This window comes from Mesoplodon densirostris, chromosome X (assembly GCF_025265405.1).
Source record: "Mesoplodon densirostris isolate mMesDen1 chromosome X, mMesDen1 primary haplotype, whole genome shotgun sequence".
In the NCBI taxonomy this organism is placed as follows: Eukaryota; Metazoa; Chordata; class Mammalia; order Artiodactyla; family Ziphiidae; genus Mesoplodon; species Mesoplodon densirostris.
This window is the reverse complement of record NC_082681.1, coordinates 117,053,611-117,081,515: the sequence shown is the minus strand read 5'-3', so window position 1 is coordinate 117,081,515 and position 27,905 is coordinate 117,053,611. Positions and strand designations below refer to the sequence as shown.

The 27,905-nt window shown below is 43.2% G+C and overlaps 1 protein-coding gene across 1 annotated transcript in view; it reads left to right on the top strand.

The window, feature by feature from the left end:
- Nucleotides 1–2,935: 2,935 nt before the first annotated feature.
- Nucleotides 2,936–27,905, top strand: part of PDK3 (pyruvate dehydrogenase kinase 3) — a 72,239-nt gene continuing 47,269 nt past the window's right edge. The window contains exons 1-2 of the mRNA XM_060086636.1: nucleotides 2,936–3,216; nucleotides 26,268–26,409. Coding sequence (XP_059942619.1) covers nucleotides 3,111–3,216; nucleotides 26,268–26,409 — 248 coding nt within the window. The 5' untranslated portion in view covers nucleotides 2,936–3,110. The remainder of the gene's footprint in view (nucleotides 3,217–26,267; nucleotides 26,410–27,905) is intronic.

Below are 27,905 nucleotides of genomic sequence, written 5' to 3'. Positions count from 1 at the left end.
CAGGCTTTCTCTAGTTGCAGCGAGCCGGGGCTACTCTTCGTTGTGGTGCGCGGGCTTCTCATTGCGGTGGCCTCTCGTTGTGGAGCGTGGGCTCTGGAGCGCACAGGCTTCACTAGATGCGGCACGTGGGCTCAGTAGATGTGGCTCGTGGGCTCTAGAGTGCAGGCTCGGCAGTTGTGGTGCACGGGCTTAGTTGCTCCGCGGCAGGTGGGATCTTCCAGGACCAGGGCTTCAACCCGTGTCTCCTGCACTGGCAGGCGGATTCTTAACCACTGCACCACCAGGGAAGCCCATTTTCCTTGTTTTTAATGACCTTGATAGTTTTGAGGAGTATTGGTCAGGTAGGACAGAAGTTGTTTTATAACCTAATCTTCAAGTGAGATCTCATCACTTTTGGCCATCCTGTATTTGGTAGAAGTGAGTACTACTTCTTGTCCATACTCAAGGGGAGAAGAGTTAAGCGCCATCTCTTGAGGGGAGGAATATCAAAGAATTTGTGGCCATATCTTTGAAACCCCCATAACCTTATTAAAACAGAGTGCCAGGCCCCACCCCCAGCGTTTCTGATTCAGTAGGTCTGGGGTGGGGTCCAAGAGTTTGCATTTCTAACAAGTTCCCAGGTGACACTCCTGCTGCTGGACCAGGGATCTCACTTTGAGAGCTACTGGGAGCAGAGCTTGGGCAAGACCTTGGTGTGTACAAATAATTGAAAAGAGTTCATCAAGATCTATTTATTTCTCTCAAGATCCTTCTTTTATAACTACAACCAGCACTGAAATCAACCCACTGGTTTAGCTTCTGGATTTTGCCAGTTAACATGAAACTTTTAGCTTAAATAAATAAATAGTTGGATAAAAGAGGTACAACCATATCTTGTGTTTATATTAAATATTTATTTCATTTGATTGTCACAAATGCCAGGGAGAGAAATCAGGTAGCCCCGTCTGACATAAGAAGTCACAGACACAGAAAGGCTAAGTGACTTGTCTAAGGTCACACAGCTAGTTAATAAAAGAACCAAGCTTAGGACTGGGTCATTTGAGCCCTGCACCAGCACAATTTCTATTATACGAGGCTCTGTCATATTGTTCCCAACTTCTAAGACTTTGCCACCTTTTGGAGAAACATTAATAAAACTAGGCACATGACAATTCAGTAAATCAGAATACATAGATTTAAAGTAGCATTTTGTTCAGTAAAAAAGGAAGGAGTGAAACGAGTCTTTCCAAGCTCAGGTGAAGATCAGCAGCGATTTGCGGCTTAGGTTGGGAAAAACCCCTCTCCATCGATATTCAACTTCTTCCTGCTCATCGACTCCCACAACTGCCACCAGGTACAACATGCCTCCTGGTAGCACCCGAGAAAGTCACTGGAGGAATCACAGGCCACAGGTCTTTTCGTCTGCCCATGCACACCAACACGATTGCTTAGCTCTTCTGGCAAAGCTCCTGGTTAAAGAGGTTGTTAGTATGTTTTTTCAGCTTTTTGTTTTGAAAAGACATGGTAGTCTACATACCATACCACCATCAAGATGACCAAGACGTACTTGAAAATCTAGAAGTGAGGGAGGACCAGTGGATGTCTTTGAGTGTACGTATTACTTTTCTCTTTAAGTTCAGAGTAGAGGTGCAAGCATTAAGCAAAGAATTGGGTGCATAGAAACCCAATGAAGGCACAAAAGCTAAATAGCTACACACCAATAATCTTGCTCACTGAGAAAACCAGTCCAATCAGACCAAAGGAGTGGTTTCCAGTTACATTTTTATCTTTCCTCAGAGAACATTCTACCTTTCATTTAGTTGATGTTTATACGTTGCCAAAAATAAAGCAAGGTTTGGTGGAAATAGTTAAAGCAAGCTGTACTTCACATTAGGAAATAATGATTGCATATACTGAGCCCTGAGTTCAAGTTCACTCTTATACAAACAATACCTAACATAGTGGAAGTGTAATACATAGTGTAAGCACAGACTCCTGTCCAGAAGTAGTGGTGCTGGTGGTGGTGAGGCATGAAAAAGAGTCAGGGGGCTGTCCTATGGTGGTGGTGGAGGTGAGGGGGTATGAAAGACAGTGCCTAAGACCTTAAATTTGATCCTTTCCAATGGTAGCGGTCGGGGGGGGGGGTGACATGAAACAAAGACACAGTGACCTTACAATTAATCCTGCCCAGTGGTGTTAGGGGGAGTTCACGGGGAGGGGGGGAGAGGGGGAGGGACTAAATGAAGTGTCATTGACCTTATAATTGACCCCGTTCAATGGTGGTGATGGCGGTGGTGGCATGAAACAGTCAGTGACTTAACAATTAATCTTGCCCAAAGGAGTTGGCCCAGGCGGGGGTGGAGAGGGGCGGGCATGAAACAGAGTGACATTACAATGAATCCCGTCCAATGGTGAGGGGCAGGCAGGAATCCGAACCAGTGAGTTTATTTTTGCCCAACGGTGGTGGCAGTGGTGGAGGGCATGAAGCAGCCAGTATAGTTAAGTGGTAAACAGAAGATGAAAAAGTGTCAAGACGCAACAAATACCCTGAAGTGCAACAGTCAGCTGATTCAGGGAAGGCCTCCCGGAAGAGGTGCCTTCGGTGGAGAGGGGCCTTGAGCAGCGCTTAGGATCGGATTCCGGGCGAGGGCTCCGGATCTCCTCCCAGTCCCCTTGTACCTCCGCCACCTTTCGGCCGCGGAGGACCTAGCCCGGGACGGGACCGGGGGTAGCTGCACTTGCCGGGCCTGTCTGGGTCCCGGGAGCGAAGGAGGGGGCGGCCCCGGCGGCACTCCGGCAAAAGAAAGCGAGGGCGGCAGCGGCCAATCAGCAGCCAGCGCGTGCGGCCTCGCGCCCCTCGTGCCCCCCGCGCGCCGCGTACGTACGGCGGCTGGCTCCGCCCCCGGGGGCGGGGCCTGGGGAAGCCGCGGGCGGGCGGGCGGGCGGCCGGGGCACGGGAGCTGCTGGTGGTGCTGGTGGTGCTGCTGCGGCGGCTGCACCCGCGTCGCCGAGGCCGAGACGGAGGCCAGGGTTGTGCGCTTGGCGAACTTGCCTAATCCGCGCGGCTCGGCTGCACCGGCCTTTGCGGCCGCTTGAGCGTCTTGACTGGTCTCTGCCTTGCCCCGACGAGGATGCGGCTGTTCCGGTGGCTGCTGAAGCAGCCGGTGCCCAAGCAGATTGAGCGCTATTCGCGCTTCTCGCCATCTCCGCTCTCCATCAAGCAGTTCCTGGACTTCGGTAAGTGCGGGGCCGCGGGTCGCCACGGTCCCCACGGCCCCGGGGTGTGGGGCCGCTGCCTTCCGGGCCCGCCGCCGCGGGTCTCCGCCGCCTCTGGGCAAAGTCCATTGGAACCGCGGGCGGGGCTCCGGGATGCCCGGGGACTCGGATTTCGGGGCGCAGAGGGGCATGGCCTGGTACCCGCACACCCGCCGGGGGCTCACCCGGAGACACAGAAACCGCGTCCGAGGAGCCTCATCCCGGGCGGGACTCTCCACAGCTGCCGTCGTTAGCTTCAAATCTACTTGACACACACCTCACCGCCCTTAAAACTTCGGAGCGGAGTGTGGGTGGCTTTTGAACGTTTTTATATTTAGATTCTTTTTTTCTTTTTGGATTGGGTAAGGGCTGTTTAGAAACACTTTGAGGTCGAATAAATTATGCAATGGTATTTTGTTCCTTTTCTGCTCTTAAGGTGCTCCTGTGTGGCCGGAGCGGCAGGACTCGAACTGCTCTCTCGTTCGTGTTGTGTTAAAGCAGTTAGAGGCCTGGACTGCAAAAGCCTTAGATGCTGGGAGGAGCGGACGTGTGGGCTCCTAGCGTCACAGAGCAGGGTTTCGTGCCAGCACCTTTCGCCGCGCCTCTCCTTCTGTGTCCCACCTTCTCCCCTGTCGGGCGGCTTCCACTAATTGAGGTGGGAGGGCAGAAGACCCGGCCCCCACCCTGCCTGAGGCCTAGCTGAGATGGGAGTAGATTCCACGACCTTCTGTTAACTGGATCGTGTTTCCCCAGAGTGGTGCCGTTTCAAGCGCGGAGGGAATCCTCTCAGTTGGGTGAATGCGAGGCAGCTGGTTGTGAAACACCTGAAAGTATTAAAACAAAAGTGCGCACCCAGCTATCAGGAGGGAACGCAGCATCCTGGAAGGAAAAGAAAATGGAGCAGCAAAGGTGTTCCACGCTCTTGAGGGGAAATAATGGGGCGGCTGGTCGTTTAATGACTTTGAAGTAAATGTCAAGAGATGGTGTCAGGTGGGCATAAAAACCTAAGTGCAGAGTAGGTAGCACATTCATGGAAGACCCAGTAAGCACCATGTGATGTTGTCCATACTTAAGTTAGGATAGGAAGAGAGGAATAGGTTAAAGTTGAGACCAAATTAAAATTTAAGAAACCGGTTTGCCAGCGAATGATGAGGAAAGTCAGGGTTCAGTGGCATGTTGATCTTTGCATCTTAAACTTCAGTCCCAGAAGCTTTTCAGCAGTTGTACTTTACCATCTGTGGCCACTGGTGAGAATTTTAGAGGTTTGAGGCAGCCCCCTGACTTCAGAGTTTAGAAAGAAATTGTCGCTGTTGCTATAAATAGCAACATTCTATCCCTAATTTATGGTTTAGAGAGATTCTGAAGGTATCGACTTTTCATTGGGGTAAACTGAGACAGGTTAATTCACAATAAAAGGAACAGAAAGAATCCAGAGGCTCCCAGTTCCTTCCACCCTCAAAGTTGAAGTGATAGCTCTCATAGCTTGGCGAAATTTTGGTTTATTTATTTCTATAGCAGCTAGTATCTACCGTGTTAATAGGTGTCTGGGCAGAGATGTTATTTGAGTAGGAAAACCACAGTGGGGCATAGTGTTATCGTGGAAAACCCATGGGACCATTATCTGGAAAGAAAGGTTCTAATTCTTGCTGTGCCACTGACTCAGGAGCCTGGCCTTGGCTGAGTGACTGAACCTCACTGGGGTTCATTGTCTCCGTCGATAAAACACGTGGATTGTATAAGGTCATCTCTAAAGCACAGTTCCCAAACTGTGTGATCTTAATTTCCAAGGAAAAGGGATGAGCTTTTTAAAAGAAAACTACCAAATCTTTGGATAGGTATTTCCCATAAAAGCCTTCTGACCTATTTTGGGAAGAGTGGAGGGGATACTCTAATCTAGGATAATGGAAGAAGCCTAATAATTGAAGTCTTTTCCTTATAAGGAACCTCACAGAAGAGCTATATATAATTGCAGTGGAATGTGCTAGAAACTCAAGGCTCATTTGTAATGCCCAGAGACGAACCAGGTGGCAGGCAGTCTATCTGTAATGCCAACAACTAGAAGAGGGTTGTCACACAAAGGCCATTTCGACTTCTACCTTTCTCTTGGTTCTTCCAGCTCTGGATAGAAGTCCGATTTTGGCAAGTGGTGCGGGAGTTTGAGAATTTAGAAAGGGTGTGGGCATATTTTTAAGGTGAGAAGGAAGAAGAGTAAAGAGGCTTTATGCCCCTGAATGATTGGAGAACACTGCAGGGGAGGGCCACCCCCGGTGCTTACAGGCCCTGAGTGGGAGCAGCAGATGACTACACGAAGCCAGCTTGGGATGGGGGGCCGTGGCAGCCCCATCCACCCCGTATATGCCGGCTCCAGAAGGGCAAGCTGCCCGGCGCCGATTCAGTATACTTTCAAGACCTAGGGCTCAAACAGAACAGTTGCGTGAACTATGTTGACCCACAGACTGCCACTTTGTGACGTTCTCCCTGGCTACTTTGCAAACGGGACCGAAGTTTTGGACTAGAATACCTGGACAGGGACCAGAGAAAGGATATCCACGGAATTTCACGTTTACAGTATTTGTTAGAACCGCATCAGCATATTGTGGTTTCTGTGGGCACTGAAACAGCTTTCTTTTGCGAATGTATCCACACTAGTAAATGAGATGATCTTCCTTGTTTAAGAGGGAAGGCTAAAACTGCGTGTTACTTCAGAAGCAGTGACTTTATTTGAAATGAGGCCTGCTCAGTCTCAGCACTCTTGACTTTCTGGGGCAGGTCATTGTTTGGTGGAGGAGGGGTGCTGTCCTCCTGTGCGTTGTGGGAGGTTTACGAAAGCAGCACCCCCGGCCTCCCCCTACTAGATGCCAGTAGCACACCCCGGCGCCCCCCCGCACTCCCTCCACCCATAAGTTGTGACACCCAAACATGTTTCCAGACACCACCATGTCCCCCAGGGGAGCAAAATGCATCGCCCTCTGTTGAGGACTACTGCTGTAAAGCATTTAGATGCCTGCATGGTCTTCATGTCTGTGCCCCATCCTCCAGACTTTACTATAAATGTTCTGGGGGGGGGGTGGGCATTGGTATTTTTGGTTGTTCTTAAGCATAACCAGGGTTGAGAACCACTAATTAGATGATCTTCTGGATCTAGAGTTGTCCCCCTTTCATCTGTGGGCCATATTTCTCTATGCCCTTTAAAATAAGAAGAGTTTTCTTGAGCTCAATCTTTACTTGAAACATGGCCTTGCACACAGTTAGCAAGTTTAACAAGAATAGCAAGCGTTGTAAATGGATCATGAGTTTATAGGGCAATAGTGCGCTGTGAAAGGTAGGATTTAAAAAAAAAGAGATTCTTTATGGTCTGAGATTATAGTTACATGGATCCAAATTCAAAAGGTACGAAAGGACATAGAAAATTCAGCTTCCTACTTTTGTCTACTAGCCTCCCCATTTTAAAATAAATGGCAACTTGTAATACTTTTGTCTGTACCTTGCTTTTTAAACTTAATTCCTTAGACAGCTTTCCATATCGTAACTGCAGAACTTCCTTTTACTTTTTTATGGCTTCTGAGAATTTGTTTATATGAGTGTACTATATTCATTAGCCAACTCTCTGTTGATGGCTAGTAGGTTGTTTCCAATCTTTGCTATGACAGCCTGTGCTACACTGAATTACCGTATTCATCATTTCATGCTTGTGTGAGTATATATATAGGACGAATACCTAAACATGGCATTTCTACACCAAAGGCTATGTGCATTTGAAATTTTGATAAATATTGTCAAATTGCCTTCCATCGAGGTTGTCTGTCTATCCTCTCACTAGAAGTTTCTGAGAGTACCTATTTTCCTACACTTTTACCACATTGTTGTCAAACTTTTGATAAGTGAAAAAGTGTATCTAGATAAAATTTTTTTCTCCTTGAGTAAAGAAATTTTTTAAATTGAAGTATAGTTGATTTATAAGATTATATTAGTTTCAGGTGTACAGCATAGTGATTCAGTATTTTTACAGAGTAAAAAAAAAATTTAACTTTAGCTTTTTATTATGGAAAATTTTAAGCATATACAGTACTAGAGAGAATAGTTTGATGAATTCCTGGGTTCATTATATTGATCTCCACGTGCTGTTTGTGGATGTTGTGTGTATGTGCAGTCTGTTAGATTTTCTTATCAATGTCATGCTTGTTTCAGAAGAAATACATTTTTTTCTGCACTAAGACCAGTTTATCTTTTGAACTATGTGTTCTTCAAAGATCTGGTAGAATCCACCCATGAAACCTTTTAAACTGTTGCTTTTTGACAGGTTTCTCTAGTCTGTGGTATTGATCTGGATAGATTTTCTCTCTCTTCTAGAATCCATTTTGATGTATTTCTCTAGAAAATTATCCTAGTCATCAAGGTTTTAAAGCCAGTTTGCATAGCTGAGATAGTAATTAGTCTTAATTTTCTCTGTGGCTGTTCCCCCTTTATTCCTTCTATATTCTCCCCCTCTTTTGTGTTTAGATTAGTTGTTGGTTTATATGATTGGATTCACTTATTAGCTTTATGACTTTTGTTTTCTAGTTCATTAATGTCTACTTTGATTTTATTAATTCCCCCTCATGTGCTCAGTGTTATTTTTTTTCTTTTTGAACGGCAAAATTCATTTCTTCTTTGTTGTTTATTTCAGTATTTAAGGCTACAGGCATTCCTCTGAACACTGCTTTAGCAGCTGATGTGTATAGTGTTTGATGCTTTTTCTTCCCAGCTCTTCTGCATCTTCAGGTTTTTATTCTTATGTGAACTAAGACTTGAGTTTTATTTTATTTTATTTTTTTATAAATTTATTTATTTATTGGCTGCGTTGGGCCTTCGTTGCTGTGTGCGGGCTTCCTCTAGTTGAGGCAAGCGGGGGGCTACTCTTCGTTGTGGCGCGCAGGCTTCTTACTGCGGTGGCTTCTCTTGTTGCGGAGCACGGGCTCTAGGCGCACGGGCTTCAGTAGTGTGGCACGCAGGCTCAGTAGTTGTGGCTCGCGGGCTCTGGAGCGCAGGCTCAGTAGTTGTGGCTCATGGGCTTAGTTGCTCCGTGGCATGTGGGATCTTCCCGGACCAGGGCTCGAACCCATGTCCCCTGCATTGACAGGCGGACTCCCAACCACTGTGCCACCAGGGAAGTCCCAAGACTTGAGTTTTTAAATTTCCAGTAGAAGTGCACCCTGTATTTTAATTTTGTTGATTTTTAGTTTTGCTGCATTGTGATCAGAGAATGTTATTGGAATCATTTCTTTAATTTATTGATGTTTGCTTTGTAGTCCAATCTGTGTTCATTTCCTGTCACTGTTCCTTGGGCAGCAAAAAGAAGGTTATGTTCTCTTCTCAGGTTACAGAGCTTCATATATCAAATCTACCATATTAATTATATTATTTGGGTTTTCTATACCTTTGCTTTTTTTAATCTACTGGATCTGTCATGGGTCAAAAGAAGTTCAGGTCTCCTAATAATCCGATTCTGTTTCTCCAGATATTGTCTATGGTTTTTGCTTTGTGCCTGTTAATGTTACATTTGCTGCTTAGATATCCTTAATTGTCATTTCGAGATGCACGCTTTAGGGTGCAGAGTGCTGCCCTTTGACTAGTTCAGTGCTTTTTGGCCTGGATTCATCCTTATGTGACATTGAGATCCGGAGCCCTATCTGCCTCTTGTTTTCATTTTCTGCTAGAGCATTTCTGAATTTCTTGAAATGTAGTCTAAAGCTGGGTTTTGCTTTGTGAGTCAAACTTTTTCTTTTATGTGGTTAAGTTTAACCAGTTTATATTACTGCTATGACAGATCTGTCATCTGTAACGATAAACATCTATAATTTTCTTTCACTTTATGTTTTTAATACCTGTAATTTTTCTACCGTATTATATATCTTGCTTTGTTTTATTTCTTTTAGTAATTAGGTTTGAATTTTTGGTTCCAGGGATTATCTTTCTACTGATTTATTTAGACTTTCTTTGTCCAATATGTCACCACTAGCCAGTTGAACCTATTGAGCCCTTGAAATGTGGCTGTTGTGACTGAGAAACTGAATTGATTTAATTTACATTTAAACTTAAAAGTGACACTTGATTCAGTTAATTGAAAACTTTTAAGTGTGTTAGAACAGTTTGGATATGTGAATCTACCTTAACTTTAAATTTGATGGAATCTAATTATAGGCCAATTATTTCTGATAGAAATTTAGCTTTTGAATTGAGATGTTAGTATGACACACACTGGATTTCAAAGACTTAATATAAAAAGTACTAAAATATCTCAGTATGTTTCTGTATTGATTCCACGTTGAAATGGTAATTTTTTTGGGTATGTTGCATTAAATAAAACATCAAAAATTTCACCTGTTTCTTTTTATGTTCATATGGCTGCTAGGAAGTTTAAAATTACATGTGTGGCTCACAGGTTTCTGTTGGACAGTGAGGCTTCAGACAGTATATATTAACTCCTTATAAGGAGTAATAGAAATAGCACATTTTAATGTTCAGAATAAACATTTATTGATTTTATTTCTCAGTATAACTTTTACTCTTTTTTTCCTGTAAACCTGTTGCTCTCAGGAGTTTTGGACCAATTAACTGTCTTTGAATGGCAGTTAACTTTACCGTGGTTCTTTGTGATGTTTGCAAAAGCTTGAGGTCTTTCTGTTAAGTGGTTGTTAAGAATTTAAAGTTCTCGGGCTTCCCTGGTGGCGCAGTGGTTGAGAGTCCGCCTGCCGATGCAGGGGACACGGGTTCGTGCCCCGATCCCGGAAGATCCCACATGCCGCGGAGCGGCTGGGCCCGCGAGCCATGGCCGCGGAGCCTGTGTGTCCGGAGCCTGTGCTCCGCAACGGGAGAGGCCACAGCAGTGAGAGGCCCGCGTACAACAACAACAAAAAAAAAAAAAAAAAAAAAAGAATTTAAAGTTCTCTTAGCGATGTAAGAAAAGGAGAACTTGGACTGTATGACATAACTTAAAGATAGAACCTTCTGAATCTTGAATGAGTTCATGGGAAATGATTCACATTTTCATCTGGACATGCTTTTCATCTTTCAGCTTTACCCTGTCCACTTCAGGTTCCTTCATTAATCACTCTGATCCGCTCCCTACAGACTGACTTTCTGTTTTATTTCCCAGTTCCTTTGCACTCGTCTTTTGCACAGCTGCACTTGTATTAAACATATTTGCTTCTGGCTCCTGTTCTTTGATTTTATTCTAAACTGTCTCTTTCCAGAGGGTAGGCACTCACCTGTTCTTTGTACCCTTCTCACAGCTTCCTCGGCTGTTTGCTTTCTGCCCAGAGTGGGCGCTTCATAAGTGGTGATTATTGACTCCATCTAAAGGTTGTTAAACATGATCTCACTTTAATTTAGTCAGTTGTTACATAGGTCTAAACTTCTGTAATGTCCCCACATTTAAATATAGCATCTCTGAAATAAAACCACCAGAAGATAGGTTGTCTGACAATAGGTTGTCTGACAACTCTGTCTTCTTTTCACAGAAAAGACTTCTATCATAATTACACTGGTTCTCTGAACCTTGGAGCCTTTAGCTATTAGAAGGCAGCAACCAGTTTCCCTGTTTTTACTCTTCTTGAGGTTTGAAGGCCCAGCTGCCCTCTGTTTTCCTTAGAAAGTATTTTAAGATTCCAGTATCCACTGCGAAGTTGACTTTGGTTGCAAATGACTGCTTCGGAAAGCCTTGAGTTTGTAAGTCACGCTCCTTAAAGCCTGATTACTACTGGGGAGAAGAGTGGTTTTGTTTCTGGAGAAAATGAGGAGATTTTGGGGGTTTTGTTTTTTTTTAAATTGTGTTAGGAAAAGAGAGAAGCAATGGCATTTTGTTTTTGAGTGTGTACACTTTGTACCTTTACATATATGTACATGACACACCTTTTCTGTAAGAGGTGATGTTCTTCTACTGTGAGGAGTTGCCAACTGTTTAGAGACAGAAGCTAATGATTCAGAATTAAAGGGGAAGAGTACAATTTCATTTAGGGTAAAGATATCTAACGTGGCTTAATGCACCTTGATCAATATTTAAATTTAAAGAAAAATTGGCCTTTTGGGCCCTAAAGATCTGATATGACTGGATTTCAACCTAACCTGGTTTATCAGGCCCTGAGCGTTTAAGGTGTAGTTCCAGCTTTGTTCGTTCTCTTGGCAGTTTTGTATGCTTCTGAAGGGGAGACATGGCCACACGTCCTGACCTATTGATGACTGAGTGGTTTCGTCCCATTAAACTTCGGGAAGTTGATCAGATTGTTGAAAAGATTTGGGAAACCATGGTCTTATTACTGGATGGAATCAGAAAACATCACCACTTTTCCTTTTCATTTTACGTGCATTCTATTATTTTACTTCCATGATTATCTGATTCCAGAGTTGGGCAAATCCTTTTTTTTTTTTGAATGCCATAGTCTGAGACAGGTTATCGAACTATATAGCCCGAGGGCCAGCCACCTGTTTTTGCGTTACAATTAACAGACTGTATTTTTAAGAGTAGTTTTAGGTTCACAGCAAATACGGGCAGAAAGTACAGGGAACTCCCGTACACCAGTGTGGGACGTTTGTTACAGCTGATGAACCAACACTGATCCATCAGTATCACCCAAAGTTGATAGTTTCTATTAGCGTTCAGTCTTTATGTTGCATATGCTCTGGCTTTTGGCAGCACCTATTTTTGTAAATAAAGTTTTATTGGACCACAGCCATGCCCATTGATTACATAGCATATGTGGCTTCTGTACCTCTGCAACAGCAGGGTTGAGTAGTTGCCACAGAGACGATTTGGCCCACAACGCCAAAATGTTTACCATTTGGCCCTTTACAGAAAGTTTGGACCTCTAGTCTAAGACAGTTTGGCTCCTTGTTAAAGAAGTGTGCAGTGATTGCTGTTAATTGGCATTTAAATGATAAAGCTCTGTTTGTCCCGCATGCTAGTAACAGTAAAACTTGGCTATCTGGAGTGTGACTTTTGGGGTAGCTAAGACTTTTCCGGGTGATCGGTGGCTTACCTATAGGGTATGTGCCCCTATGTGGAATTACCATGTGAAAGGCTTGGAGGGATTTTATAGTTTTAATCTCTAGGGCTGTCACCAAAGTTTAAGTTTACCGGTTTCTCCACAGCCCTGCCAAAATGAGGTTTTATGACTTCAATTGTATAATAGGTAACATAGAGGCTAAAAGTTTTATTTTTTCCCCTTGTGGGTTTATTTTGTGCATTTTGTTGTGTGTGAAGTGCCCTTGACCATTTAGTAACTGGACTCGGGAGTTTTAATCATTTGCATGCACTCCCTGTGTCTACTTGGCATAGTAAGCTACTGTGCTGTATATCTATTGTTTCCTCTTGTGCTCCCTTCTTTGGTAAAGTAATTATCAAAGTATACAACTAAAGGCGTTCGGAAAGAATATCACCTCTAATTCTTCCATCCATTTTTTGGTGATAGCGTTACATCTTTTGCCCATATATTTACATATGTTGACACTGATTATTGGTTTCCTTTTTATTTAGTGCACAGTCTGAGTTTTAATATACCCAGTCATTTACAATGCTTTTATCATGGTCAGATTTATCACCTAGAGCAGTATGTAAATTACCACTAAATCCCTCTGGAATTTGTTGCCATCTCTGTTGGGACGTTTGCAGTCAACTCACTTTTACTCTGTTCTGCTGTCCATTTGCATAGCAACAACTATTAAGACCTCACATCTTTCTGTCTTGTTGCTGTTTTATCACAAAGTTCACAGAATAGTTTATAGTTGTGGATTCTCTCCAAAAGGACAACTTTTCTGATTTCAACTAAATATCATATGATAACTTTTGCCTTGTAATTTTTGTTAAAATTTGGTGGTGGCAGCTCCTTATTTATTACTTTAGATTTTTAGAAATTCTCGCTGTTCTTGCCCACTTATTCTTCTTGGTAAATTAGCTAAACTTATAGAAAATGTGCTAAGGGAACTGTGGATGGGGTACCTGGCGTTCATTGAAACTAGCCTGGAAGCATCTTCAGGTAGCCCGTTTCGCCATATTTGTGGCAGAGCTGGGTTTGATTGCCCTTCATATCCCTCGAGAACTCGTTTCCTAGTCATTGTCTCATCTTGACTGAGATTATTCTTTCTGCTATAATGAATGGCACAAAAATTACAGCAAACTATGTATTATATATTACACAGGTCGGTATTTACATTCCCTGTGATTGAATATTTGGGATTCTAACTCGGTAGATTATTTCCCTAAGCATCACCCAAGCAGTTGTGATTTTATTTTCAGTCTTAGACTTGACCTCTGATTCCACTCAACCATTTGAGTTGTACGAGTGTTTCTTTCTTTCTTACCTAGGGCATGGAAGTCAGTATATAATAGTTTCACTGTTGGGAATAAATTGCTACGTATCTCTTAACATTTTCTCAAAGCATGAAGTTAAGTATTCCCATGTGTTGTTGGCCGGAAGACAGTAGGGCCCTTTCAAACGTGTAACATACATACCTTTTCCCGACAAATTATTACATCTTCATTGACCGGAGCATACTAAGGGTTTACCTGAACCTTTCCTTGGATCTGTTCTAGAAGAGTACAGTGTTTCCTTAAGCTTGGTAGCAGATATTCCTTAATACTTGACTGTGCACTTTGTATAAATTTGGTTAATTTCTCCTCTTCTGAGATGAAATAGAAAGCAAAGTGGCATTGCTATATTAACATTCCTATATTGGTCATGTAATGTGCTCAAGTGTGGTCAGTTTCCTAGGAGGCTGAAACAAAACTCAAACATGAAAATAGAGACTAAAAATAGATGGGTCAGTGAAAAAGTTGGGGATGCTTAATAGCCACTGTCTGAGCCTGAGGAGTTCTTTGGTTTATTCCCTTGTTGAATTTCCTGTGATTAGATGCTAGTCATTGGATCTCGGTCCTGGGTGCTTGTGAGAATCATCTGGGGAGCTTCTAAAGTTAGTGCCACCTGTTCCCCCACCCTCACCCTGTAGAAGCCAATTACATCAATTTCTGAAGGTAGGGTCTAGGTGCTGGTATTTTTGACGACTTACCCAGCTGACTATAATGTGCTTCCAGAGTTAAGAACTGTGTTAGATCTGGTAAAAATTTTGCCCGAGAGCTGTGAACCACTTTAGGGGATAAAGTCTGTGAGATGCTGAAGGTTAACACTTAGGGAGTTTAGGCATCCATCAGCATTTTTTTTTTTTTTTGGCTGCGCTGTGCAGCTTGAGGGATCTTCGTTCCCCAACCTGGGATTGAACCCGGGCCCTCAGCAGTGAAAGCACTGAGTCCTAACCACTGGACCGCCAGGGAATTCCCAGGAGTCCATCAGCATTTGTTGAACTTTCTGGATTCGGAATGGGGTGGAAACAGAAGCACTGGGGAATTGTCGAGGCTTAGTTTCTGCCTTTGAGGGGCTTATAGATAAATGAGAAGTTGAGACAAATATGTCAATATATATAGTCTATCCAAAATGTATGCATCCCATGAGTTTTTGGCATGCTTTCTCTACCTCTCCCTTGGAGATTCGTGTAATAGAGGTGGTTTCTGGGTATGTGTGAAGTGTCAACCCAATTGTCCTTTATCCAGAGCATCCTTGGAGGCTTTCTTTGTTTCTTTCTTAGTTTTTCGGTAGAAAACAACTATAATGTATGTGCTCTTTTTCTTGATTTCTAGCTCCTTTCATTGGCTACTCACTCCTAGCAATGCTCTCTCCAGAGTTGTCCCAGAATGTACATTAGGCAAGGTTGGTGTAGGATAAATAACTGTAAAGTGTACAAACCAAAATCTTATCCTCATAGATTGATTCAGTGGGAGCCTGAGCTTAGTGATCATCTGTCCAACCTCCCCAGTTTTACACATGAGAAAGTAGAAGCCCCGAGTAATGAAGAGAGTGCCCAAAGCATCAGCTAGTTGTTGACCTAACATCTTGGCTGCCTCTTCCAAAGTGAGCCAGAAATTATTCTTTCTAGGAGGCGAAGGGAACTTAAATTTGTGTACCGCTCTCCACCAGACACAATAGTAGTTAGATGTAGCTGTAATTCTCACAGCATCCAGGTGAAATAGATGTTTCCATTTTTTGGATGAAGACGCTGAAGCTTAGATGATTTAAGTATCTTGCCTAAGCAAAGTTAGGAGCAAAACCACAGTTAAAATGCAGGTCGGTTGAGCTTTTAAACGTATGCTTTTTTTCTTTCAACTTAACATACCATTTCTTACCACGTAATATACCATTTGCCACAGTGCAATTCTTTCTAGCAAACAGAGTCTCTGTTAGTAATGCTTGGGGTCTTGTCTAAATTTGTTCTTTTAGACAATCTGGAGATTGCACAGTCTAATGTTTGTCTAGTCTTATCATTTCGGAGCTATCAGATTGCTACCTCCTTCATTTACTTACACTACAAACAATTTTTATTCTGAGGACCCACACTTGTTAGTTTATTGTCTTGTTAGCCTATTGTCTCTCTCTGGAAATATGATAACGGGTCTATGTGGACTTGTACTCAAGGCTTGGTTTCTGGTGCCTACCACCAGTGCGAGCTTGGGCAAATCACTTAATCCCACTACACTTCAATGTCCTGATCTACAAAATGGAAATGATAGCATCGAATCATAGGCCTGTTGCACCCATGAACTTGAGAACATGCAGCACAGCGCATGGCACATGGTAGGTGCTCAGTAGATGTTGGCTATGCTTTTGTTATGGGAAGTTAGTGACATAGCATTAACCTGGACAAAGTCAGCTTCCTGCTAAGAATGAAAACTGCATAGGGAGCTCTTAACCTTGAATGTTAATTATCTTAAAGTTTGTTGGCTGAAGGTCCCAGCTATATAAACTGATCATTTTCTAAGAAACATAGCACTTTCAGCTCATTTGTGCTTTTGAGCGTGACTGGCTTTGGATCTTCTTCATTCACTGTAATGGTTAACTTAAGGTTTTGCTTCAGTTAACCTCAACGATGAGTACAGTGTGGCGTTTACTTAACTGTTCCTGCTTCCATGACAACAAGACATTCTGTAATCCACCGTTAAGACTAGATCCTAAACTCCTTTCTGGAATTAGGGTGATGTGGATGTGTGTGGTGGCTTTGGCTATGAGTGCTACTCATATGCTTTAGCTGGTCAAAGCTCTATTTGTGATGTCAGTTCTCAACACATCCTTGCCTTTTCTCTCCACTCTCTGGCCTGACACACAATATTGACAATTACTGTCACTTTATATCATCACCTTCCTGTCTACCTTTTGGCTCTTCTTCCCCTAACTATAAAGATTGGAATACCCCTAACCAGATATACAGAATGAAGTGATCTATTAGAGGAATTTACCATTGGCCAGCAAATATTACCTTGAACCCCTGAATTTTATTTGCTATTGTAAATTTATAGTGAAACTTACTAGGTATTTTAATTTTCAGTTCTAATCAGGAAATATTAAACACCTACAATGTGCCAGGTATTGTGCTGATGGACTGTTCAGTTTTTTGAGGAATCTTGGGATCCATGGGACATAGACCTCAGTGACTGGGGGTGATGACAGAGGGGTTGCCCAAGCCAAGGGCACAAATTGTGGGCCCATGGTGAAATCTACTCACAACTTGGTTTGGCCTTATCTGGCACACACAGGGGCAGGTTTCTCACTAATCTGTTCATGGATACATATATTTCAAAAGAGTCAACAAATAGGATCTCTCAAGAGAGAGGATCAAGGTACTAGTGGCTGTCGCTCATGTTCCCTCAGCACAGACACAGATCTCCTTCAGGGAAGGATCCAGTAACCCTCACTTACCTTAATTAAGAACCCTGTCATGATCACCCTGTACCCTCTTTTCTTACAAGAGCATCAAAAACCATTACATGAAGAGTAGCATGGGCTTCAGCCCCCATTAGGAAGATCTGCATATAGTAGCACGTTCTGTATGAGATTTTTGTTTGTTTCTTTGTTTTTAGAATAGAATGGCTCTAGTAGGATGTTTTTCTTTAAAATAATAGAACGGCTCTAGTTATAGGAAGACCTTTTTCAGAAGACTGCTTTTTTCTTTAAAAACTCATTTTTTAAAAATTGAAGTAGGGCCTCCCTGGTGGCGCAGTGGTTGAGAGTCCGCCTGCCGATGCAGGGGATACGGGTTCGTGCCCCGATCTGGGAGGATCCCATATGCCGCGGAGCGGCTGGGCCCGTGAGCCATGGCCGCTGGGCCTGCGCATCCGGAGCCTGTGCTCCGCAGCGGGAGAGGCCACAACAGTGAGAGGCCCGCATACCGCAAAAAGAAAAAAAAAAAAAAATTGAAGTATAGTTGATTTACAATGTGTTAATTTCTGTTGTACAACAAAGTGATTCAGTTACACATATATACATTCTTTTTTAAAATATTCTTTTCCATTACGGTTTATCATAGCATTTTTAAAATATTTACTTTTATTTATTTTCTTTTATTATTTTTTGGCTGCTTTAGGTCTTTGTTGCGGTACGCGGGCTTCTCTCTAGGTGTGGCATGCGGGTTTTCTCTCTCTAGTTGTGGCACGCAGGCTCCAGAGCACGTGGGCTCTGTAGTTTGCGGCATGCAGGCTCTCTGTTGAGGTGCACAAGCTCAGTAGTTGCGCACGGGCTTAGTTTCCCCGTGGCATGTGGGATCTTAGGTCTCTGACCAGGGATTGAACCCGTGTCCCCTGCATTGGAAGGCAGATGCTTTACCACTGGGCCACCAGGGAAGTCCCTATCATAGGATATTGAATATAGTTCTCTGTGCTGTACGGTAGGCCCTTGTTGTTTATGCATTCCATGTATAAAAGCTCACATGTGCTCACCTCAACCCCCGACTCCAGCCCTCCCCCAACCCCCTTCCCCTTGGTAACCACCAGTCTGTTCTCTATGTCCTTGAGTCTGTTTCCATTTTGTAGATAGGTTCATTCGTCATATTTTTTAAAAATTATTTACTTATTTATTTATTTTTGGCTGTGTTGGGTCTTTGTTGCTGTGCGTGGGCTTTCTCTAGTTGCGGCGAGCGGGGGCTACTCTTTGTAGTGGTGCACGGGCTTCTCATTGTGGTGGCTTCTCGTGTTGTGGAGCATGGACTCTAGGCACGTGGGCTTCAGTAGTTGTGGCACGCGGGCTCAATAGCTGTGGCTCACGGGCTCTAGAGCACAGGCTCAGTAGTTGTGATGCAGGGGCTTAGTTGCTCCACAGCATGTGGGATCTTCCCGGACCAGGGCTCAAACCCGTGTCCCGTGCATTGGTAGGCGGATTCTTAACCACTGTGCCACCAGGGAAGTCCCCATTTGTCATATTTTAGATTCCACATATAAGTGATACCATATGGTATTTGTCTGTCTGACTTCATTCAGTATGATCATCTCTAGGTCCATCCATGTTGCTGCACATGGCATTATTTCGTTCTTTTTATGGCTGAGTAGTATTCCATTGTATATATATACCACATCTTCTTTACCCATTCATCTGTCGATGGATATTTAGGTTGATTCCACGTCTTGGCTGTTGTGAATAGTGCTGCTATGAACATAGGGGTACATATATCTTTTTGAATTATAGTTTCGTCCAGATATATGCCAAGGAGTGGGATTGCTGGATCATATGGTAATTCTGTTTTTAGCTTTCAGAGGAACCTCCATACTGTTTTCCATAGTGGCTGCACCAACTTACATTCCCACCAACAGTGTAGGAGGGTTCCCTTTTCTCCACCTCCTCTCCAGCATTTGTCATTTGTAGACTTTTTAATGATGGCCATTCTTACTGGTGTGAGGTGATACCTCATTGTAGTTTTGATTTGCATTTCTTTAATAATTAGTGATGTTGAGCATCTTTTCATGTGCCTATTGGCCATCTGTATGCCTTTGGAGAAATATCTATTTCGGTCTTCTGCTCATTTTTGGATAGGGTTGTTTGGTTTTTTGTTGTTGTTGAGTTTTAAAAGCTTTTAAATTACTGCATATTTCCCTATGTAAATATGCAATATTGTAATTTATTTGACTATTCCCTTATTGTTGGATACTTAGATTGTTTACAGTGTCTCTTCCAAACCTTTTATTTGGAAAATTTTCAGACCTCAGGAGAAATGATAAGAACAGTAAACACCCATGTTTAGCACCTAGATTCACCAGTTACTTTGCTCTATTTGCTTCTTCCCCCTTCCATCCATCCCTATCTGTATCTCCTTCCCTCCCTCTCTATATACACCTTTTTGGCTGAACCATCTTGAGAGTAAGTTGCAGATGTAATGACTACCTCTACATACTTAAATATATATCCTAAGCATGAGAGTACTTTCCTGATAGCCATGATACAGTTATCACAGTGAGTTTATCATTGATATTATAATATAATTGAATATTCACATTTCCTCTAATGGCTCATGGCTCCTATATTGGATAGTTGGGGTCTAGAACATACTCAGGAGGCACTGTGGCCCCAGGAGGGGCTTCTACCTCAGTAATGCAGCACCAGGGATAGAGGGCAGGAGTGACAGGTAGGACTGGCTGGGTGAAAATTGGAGAGTGAACCCGAAGTCTACAAACAGAAGGGTTGCCCTCCATGCTGATCATCAGAACATTAATAGGCAGGCAGTTACCCCTAGGCCAAGTGAAGGGCAAGGAGGGGGTTCTTCTCCAAAGACACTGAAAGAACTGTTTAAGGAGAATAAGGGAAGCTGGTGTGGTGTTAGGACCCCACCCCAAAGCCCTGTGTAATCAGGTGTTTTGGGTACTCACTTAGTCCTTAGGCTGCCTCACTGAACAAGCAAGGATCACCTGCCATCTGAGGGAAGCCTACAGCAAGAGAAACTAACATAAATAAATGGCCCCAAAGTGACTCCAGAGAAAACAAATTCAGGTAGTAGAAGAGTGCTTTAAAGTATAATGTGAGAAATAAATCATCTTGTACACCTCCTTATGAACATCTTGGGGCAGATGGCGTTTTCCAAAGATGGCCCTGACAAGGCTTTTCTATGATGTGCCCTTGCCAGCCCTCCACCAACGCAGGGAGTCTAATCCCTTCCCCCTGGAGTCTGGGCAGGCTACGGTTGCTTAGAACAGTTGAGTATGGCAGAAGGGGACTAGCTGTGTGACTTATGTGGTTGGGTCATAAAAGGCCATGCAGCCTCTGCCTTGTTTACTGAAGCCATACAGGAATCCAACCAGCCCAAGGCCGCCATGCTGTGAGGAAGCCCATGGAGAGGCCACCTGACGATGCTTCAGTAGGCAATCTCAGTCAGTAAGTAATCGGCCCAAGGGTCAGATATGTGAGCTGGAAGCCTTCAGATAGTTCCAGCCCCCACCGTCCAGCCACCCTTCCAACGTTTAAGTTTTCCCAGCTGAGGTCCCAGACCAGCCTTCCCTCCTGAGTCTTATCTCAATTCCTGACCCACAGCATCTATGAACATAATAAATAGACATTGGGCTGAAAGAAATAGTGTAATAGCTGCATGTTGTTGGGGCATTGAGTTTGATAGGGAATGAGGTGTGTGTGAAATACCTGATCTTTGGCTCTTTGGCTCTGAAGTTTCTGGCTTGCTGTTAGTAATACTAACCCAAATGGCCCGGCCTAGAGTGGATGCAGCCTCAAGTTTGGTAGACTCCAAACCCACTACCTATTTTGATCTCTTTAAATTCAGAAATAAGTTTTCCCAAACAAAGGAAAACTGTTAAACTTCCCAGGCAGTGAAATAGTATTTCTGGACATGGAGTAAAACAAACATTTTCAAAGTATAAATGAAGCTAAAGAAAGAGGGGGGATTCTTTTGAAGGATATTCACAATCATTTGGTAGCTCTCCATTCACACTTAAGGTTGTGTCTTCTGAAAGACTATTCAGTTAATTATTGTTTATAGCCCTGGTAAGTTTGAGAATAAGTTACTTATGCTAAAATTCAATGTTGTCAAAAGATTGAAATCTTATAAATACAACTGAAGCAAAGTCAAAGAGCTGCCCCTGAAATATTATTTTCTCAGTTACATTTTACCCGTTTTAACATGGTTAGTGGTAAAAATACATTGTAAACTCAAACGTTTAATTGACAGTAATTAGAAAAAGCAGCATTATTAGAATGAGTTGATCATTCTGTTGGGGTTTAGTGCCTTGCTGGTAATTTTTCCATTTTTTGCCCTCCTTTTCCACTCCCTGATTCCCTTGCTTACCCTCCTAAAACATCCCCCACCAAGCCTTAAAGCTGAAAGATGTGGATAAAGATAGCCTTCAAGTAATCCAGACAGGAGACTACATTTTTGGGAGGCGTGTGCTCAGCTCTCTGCTTTAATTATAAGATACATTATCAGGTCATTTCATTAACCGAAGAAATAATTGTTTTTTCTGCTTCCTGTAAATTAGTCGAAAAGAGGATTAGAGATTCACCAGAAATACATGCCACTGTGGAAACCAGGTATAAAGAATAAAGTCGGAACTCTTGCTCTCAGAAGGCTGGTCAAATGCTCCTTTCTTATCAGTGACCATCACTGAGAGGGCTCCCCGTATTAAATCAGAAGTCATTTATGGGAAAAAAGAAAACCCAAAACTCATTTGTGTCTACTTAGTGCTCTGTGGTGACCTAAATGGGAAGGAAATCCAAAAAAGAGGGGATATATGTATACATATGGCTGATTGACTTCGCTGTGAATCTACTGAAACTAACAAAACATTGTAAAACAACTATACCCCAATTTAAAAAAAAAGTCATTTGTGTTTCTGTGTCTATTTATCCTGTGTCTTGGTGAACTGGAAAGCCATTTAGAACCTTTCTAGACAAGGCCAGTCATACCTTTTGCAAATGTAGTAATTGTCTCCGACTTCTCAATGAAAGGGCGAAGTACGAAAAACAAACAGAAAACAGAAGAGAATTAAAGGGTCATCAAAAGAGGAAGAAAAACTGAAGAAATACACAAGTGTATTTAAGCCAATGACTTATTTGCGTTCACGAAATCAGAATTTTCCATGCCTCTCACACACTGCTTCTTCATCTTTTTCTGAACTGATACTAGGGAAAATTTTAATCGGTAAATTTGAATAAGATGAAGTATATGGAGAAATGCAGAATAAAAATAGAAAATCAAAATTAAGGAATGTAGAGAAGCCAAGTAAGCGGGGAAAAAATGAAGTCAAATGACTGGGAAGAATAACTGGAAAATACTCAATATGCCAGAAGCCTTAGAAAAACAGAACCCTTTTGAGAGGACATTCAGTTAAAACCAAAAGTTTCTTTTTGGTAAGTTAACTAAAAACAGGATTGTTGGAACCCTTTGATTTAAACTGAATATTTAACATTAATACATAAGATAAAATACTTTCAACTTATATGAGGAAAACCACAGGAAGGTTAAAAAAATCAGGCATTTCATATTTATTTTTAGGCTTACTAATTAACTAAAAAAGACTTATCCCCCTGTTTAAGCTGATGTATAATTAAGGTATCTGAGTACAAAGAATTCGTCTCTAAAGCTAAATTACAATGTAGGAGGCAAAACCTGAGATTTTGCAGGCACTCTTTTTTTTTTTAAGATGCAAACTTCTGAAAGTATTCTCTCTTCTTCCAGTAAATCATTGAGACACTCCCACAGGTGAGGCAGTCTAATCAGTGCCACTGGGGGCGGGGGTGGGGGGGCGGGGGTATAGAGACAGAGTTTCTTTCAACACTAGTTTATGAAAGGCTGATAACCCAAGAAGCCTAGAATAAATGCTGCCTGAAAGTTTGGTTATTTCAGGCCACGCCTAGTAGTTAGTTGAGTCTTCCAGTTAGTGCAGAGTTGACCAATGGAAGCACCAAGGCCTTTATTTTAAAATAAATAAAATTGGATGGTAGGGACATGGAACATACTTTAATCCTTTTTTAATTATGTAGAATCATCAAATGAGCACAGGCGACCGCGCTGAACCAGAATGCAGTCACGCTCTCAGGGCTTAGTGAGCATCGGACTGTTTGATCTGGCACCCCATGGCCTTGGGCTGCTCTGCTTTATACAAGCCGGCATCATGAGTGATTGCGATTTAATGCGCCCCCTCTTCTCAGTTTTAAGAACCTGTTCATGTTGAATGTTAAATGCTTTTTAACCCTTGCTGCAACCTCTGTGAAATCGGTCCTGTTCTTATTTTATAGGTGGCTACACCGAGGCTTTGACGTGTAATGACATTTGCGGGTGTTCACAAAGCCAGTGGATGCTCAGGACAGGATTCAAAGCCAAGTCTAACTCTGGCATCTGATCTCGGCATTACTGTTCTGCCAGACTGCAGTCTTTTTTTTTTTTTTTTTTTTTTTTTTTGCGGTATGTGGGCCTCTCATTGTTGTGGCCTCTCCCGTTGCGAAGCACAGGCTCCGGACGCGCAGGCTCAGCAGCCATGGCTCACGGGCCCAGCCGCTCCGCGGCATGTGGGATCTTCCCGGACTGGGGCACGAACCCGTGTCCCCTGCATCGGCAGGCGGACTCTCAACCACTGCGCCACCAGGGAAGCCCCAGACTGCAGTCTTTTAATCTGAATTCTGAAGTCCAAAAAGCTCAAAAAATTGAAGTTCTTTTTTTATACCTTTGCTGCCCAAACCAAGCCCGTGGCAAAACCTGGCCTGCAGTGATTTGGGGGCCGTGGTCTTCCCCTGCTCAGTGTCGACGTTCACAGATTGCGCTGTAGCTGCACTGTGTTTGTAGAGTAGACTGTTTCACGCAATGGATGCACGTACTCTTTTTAAAACTGAAAACCTTTCAATTCTGAAAGCCGTCTAGCCCTGTGGATTTCCAGAAGAGACGTGCACCTGACTGCCTCTCACCACCTGGCACCTGCCAGACCACTGTCACTTCCCCGACCCTCCCTCTTCACCCTACTCCCACCCCCAGCCCCACGCCCCCCCACCATGCTGCTGATGTGCTGCTCCTCATGTGCTCTGGATGTGGAAGTTTAAGCATGTCAACTTTCAGTACCCCTAAAAACTCAGATAATTTTTCAGAATCCTAAGGTCATACTGCTATTTCCAGTTCCAGTTCAACACCACAGGGTTCTCGCTTCTTCCCCATTCCCTAACTTCCTTCTCCGCCATCATTTTTTTTGTGCTTTTTTTAAAAAAAAGTCCTTTCTATTTAACCAGGATACAAGGTATTTCTCCTGGTATGTGCAACCGTACATGCACATTTTAACTTAGATAATAGGTCCTTCATTTTATAATGAGGTTCATTCTGAGTTTTGAAATATCAGCAGTTTTAGTGCACTTAAAATGATTCATCCATAAAAATTATATACAGAACATTTTAGGAATTTTATATATATGTATATAAAATCTAAAGCACAGCAGCCTGAATCATCTTAAGTGTTAATCATCTAAGGCCAAATGAATGTGTATGGAGTAAGTGTTGGAAGGTGATTGCTGAGATGTTACACTCCTCTTCCTTTTTTGGAGTATTTCCCTTAGGAGAAAAGGCAAAGGCAGAGTTACTGATTAAATATTTACTGGAGGCCTTCAATATACTACTCACTTAGAATGAGGTAAATGAGGGATGGGTTAAGAATTTAATCTTTTATTCTGACTTTTTTGGAAATGGACAAGGGGGGCAGGGGGCAGTGGAGGGAAGAGGTTCTGCAGGTTCTGCAGATGACTCTCAAAAGTGGATTCTATGGGACTTCCCTGGTGGCCCAGTGGTTAAGACTCCGCGCTTCCAGTGCAGGGGGGGCGCGTGTTCAATCCCTGGTCAGGAAACTATGATCCCACATGCAGCACGGTTTGGCCAAAAAACCCCAAAAACAGTGGGTTCTTTTTATTTCCAGTCTTATTCCGTGAGGACAGGAAAGAATTTGGCTGGAAGTGTTAGAATGGATTTACTTCTGAATCTCTATTGCTGCCTTCATCACATTTGGAAGAAAGAGGAGAGTTTGGAGGAGAAGATCACTCGATAAGCCCTGCTTCCCTCTCTCTGGGCTTGGTCCCGAGGTTGCCTAGTTCCCAGCGGCCTCCAGGGAATATGGGGCATCAGGCAACCCTATCCGAATGTGAGAGAGTTGGGACAGACCCATCAGTATCACAGAGGACAGAAGAAGAACTAATGTTCGCCGAACACTTGATCTGTGTCAGGCTCCATACATGTTGTCACATGTACTCTTTACCAAAACTGACGTTTCATCCCCATTTTACAGATGAAGGCAGCTGAGCCTCAGAAGTTAAGAAGCTTACCAAGGGTAAATGGAGAAGTTGAGGCTGAAGCACATTTTTGTCCCCAAAGCTCATGTCTTTTCTATCACATCCTCTATCCCCCAACTATCACTGGGTTTATAGCAAGGTTGGAGTTTGGGGGCAAGACCAGTCATGGAACTGCTCTGGTCACGTGGCAGCGGGGAAAGGGCTCGGGTTCCTCTTTCAGGTGGCCTGGTACCTTTTCTCTCACTGTGCCCTAGTTGTGTACATTGTGTGCACAGCCAGCACTAGGCAATCAACAGAAGACTCCCTCCCTGAGCTCTGTCTTCCTAGTCAACACTGTATCTCCGTCCTCTTGGACATGCTGTAGTCCATCACTCCATTTCTGAGGGCACCTGTGAGCTGGCTTCTCGGGCACCTCCCAAGTCCTGTGTCTCGGTCAGAGCTGGGGTCTGTGGCTGCTTCCTGGTCACTGAAGAAACACATTCGAAGAAAATCTTAGGAAGCAGTCGGCCCGCAGTAGGTGAATAGTTGTGGAATGAATGGGTCTGTTGCCTTCTGGAAACCCCTGTGAACAGGAGTGGATTTACATGTTCTCCTACTTTTGTACTTGGCAGTTTTCCCACAGCGTTCATTTGAAAACAAATTCAGATTCTGTCCCAGGTTACTTTTATACCGCCACTGGTAACACTAGGGATGTATTTGTGCTGAGGGAAAAACACTGCTTTCAAGGTTGCCTCTTGGAATAAATGTTCTTTTTCTATTCTAATTAAATTATTTTCTTAAACTTGCTATTTCAGAGGATAAAGATTTAACTAGAGACTGCAATATTACTTAATTTTCTCTTCCCGACCAGTCACTGGGCTACCATGAGAACATTTTATTATTCCATCTGTTAGATTATAAAATCATGGAACATTTTTCATCTCTTAATAGGGAGAGATAATGCGTGTGAGAAAACTTCATATATGTTCCTACGAAAGGAGCTTCCTGTGCGCCTGGCTAACACGATGAGAGAAGTTAATCTTCTGCCAGATAACTTGCTTAACCGCCCTTCGGTGGGATTGGTTCAGAGTTGGTAAGTAAATAGTGTGGCTTCAGATGGGTCTACCCAGAATGCTCTGAACATTTGGCATTGGGACCATTCTCCCTACAAGTACACGTACTGCTTCTGTGGGAATGAGTCATTCAGGATAGCTGGGTTTCCCAGGTAATTAAAAGTTGGGTTTTTTAAAATTTTAACTGACAGTGTATAATTGTCCTAAGGAAAATACTTTTCAACCGTACTAGACACTTTCTCGACTTTTCAAATTTTTTTCTGGTTATAAATGTGATTTTTCATTGAAGAAAATGGGAAAGTACAGAAAAAAAATATAAAAGGATAGCAATGCAGTGTCCCATGTGAGCAGATCTGCAATTCTTTGGATGGGGGGATGTTGCTGCTTTGATCCAGTCTCTGCCGTGTTTTTTCTGTTTTCCTTTTAAAGAAGTTTTTAGAAGACAGTACTTATTTTAGGACAAATTAAGTCATTTAAAGGGGAACCTCCCATGTGAAAAATATGAGCAACCTGCTGTGCCTCATCTCCCCCATGAAAGTCTGAAGTATCTTCACAGAGTATGTTAGCATTCAGTCAGGTGTAGCTCTGATGCTTAAAGCACGTGCTGTCTAATTGAGGAAGTTGAATTTGTGACTGAACTGCCCACTCAGTAGGCAGAGTGGGATGGGTGAGTGGTAGGAGGGAAGAGCAGGTGGTGTATTTTTAGAAAGGGATTTGCATAGATTTGAGAAGCGCTTGCTTGTCTCCTCTGTATTCTACAAGCAAAGAAGAAGTCCCCGTGGAGAAAGCTGGAGGGGTTCAGGAGGCCAGTTGCACAAAGTGCTCTCAAGCCAGCACTGAGGAGGTGCCATGGGGGCCTGGGGGAGGGAGGTGCCGACTGTGGTCTGTGCTGCCCCTTGGTGCGGTGGGGGTGTGGAACTGACAGGGACAGGGAGAGCACTTTAGGGGACAGGAATGATGTGGACAGATATGGGGAGAGCGGAGCCATGAATTAGTTGGCATCTAGAGTATTAACGGAGGCCGGGCTACTGAAAGAAGATGGCCATTCAACAGTCATTCCTCAGTAATACTGATTATAAAAAATTCTTAGGGTTGAGAATGAATCGTCGGAGAAACACTCTATTGGGTGGTCCGTTCTTGTCCCAGACAAGCAGCAGCCCCTCACCGAGGCAGGCGCAGGGGACCCGGGACCCCAGAAAGCTCAAAGAGGTGGCGACCATGGCTCCCATCTTAAGGTCACTTGGATTCTACCATAAACTCATAGCTTGTTTCAGGAACAGCAATACTTGTTTGCACGAGACTTCTTTATTGCTCCAAGACCATGATTAGAGATTTTCCAGCAGAAAGTATATAAGCACTCCTGGGGGCTAGCTACTGTGCTGGCAATTCTAGGTAAGCTAGCTGACTTTCAAGTCCCCAGTCATGGTGGCAGTGACAGTCAAACATTTACTATCACTTATGTAAAAATCACTTCAGGGGATTCAGAGTGAATTGCTGGCAAATTGTTGACTCACAT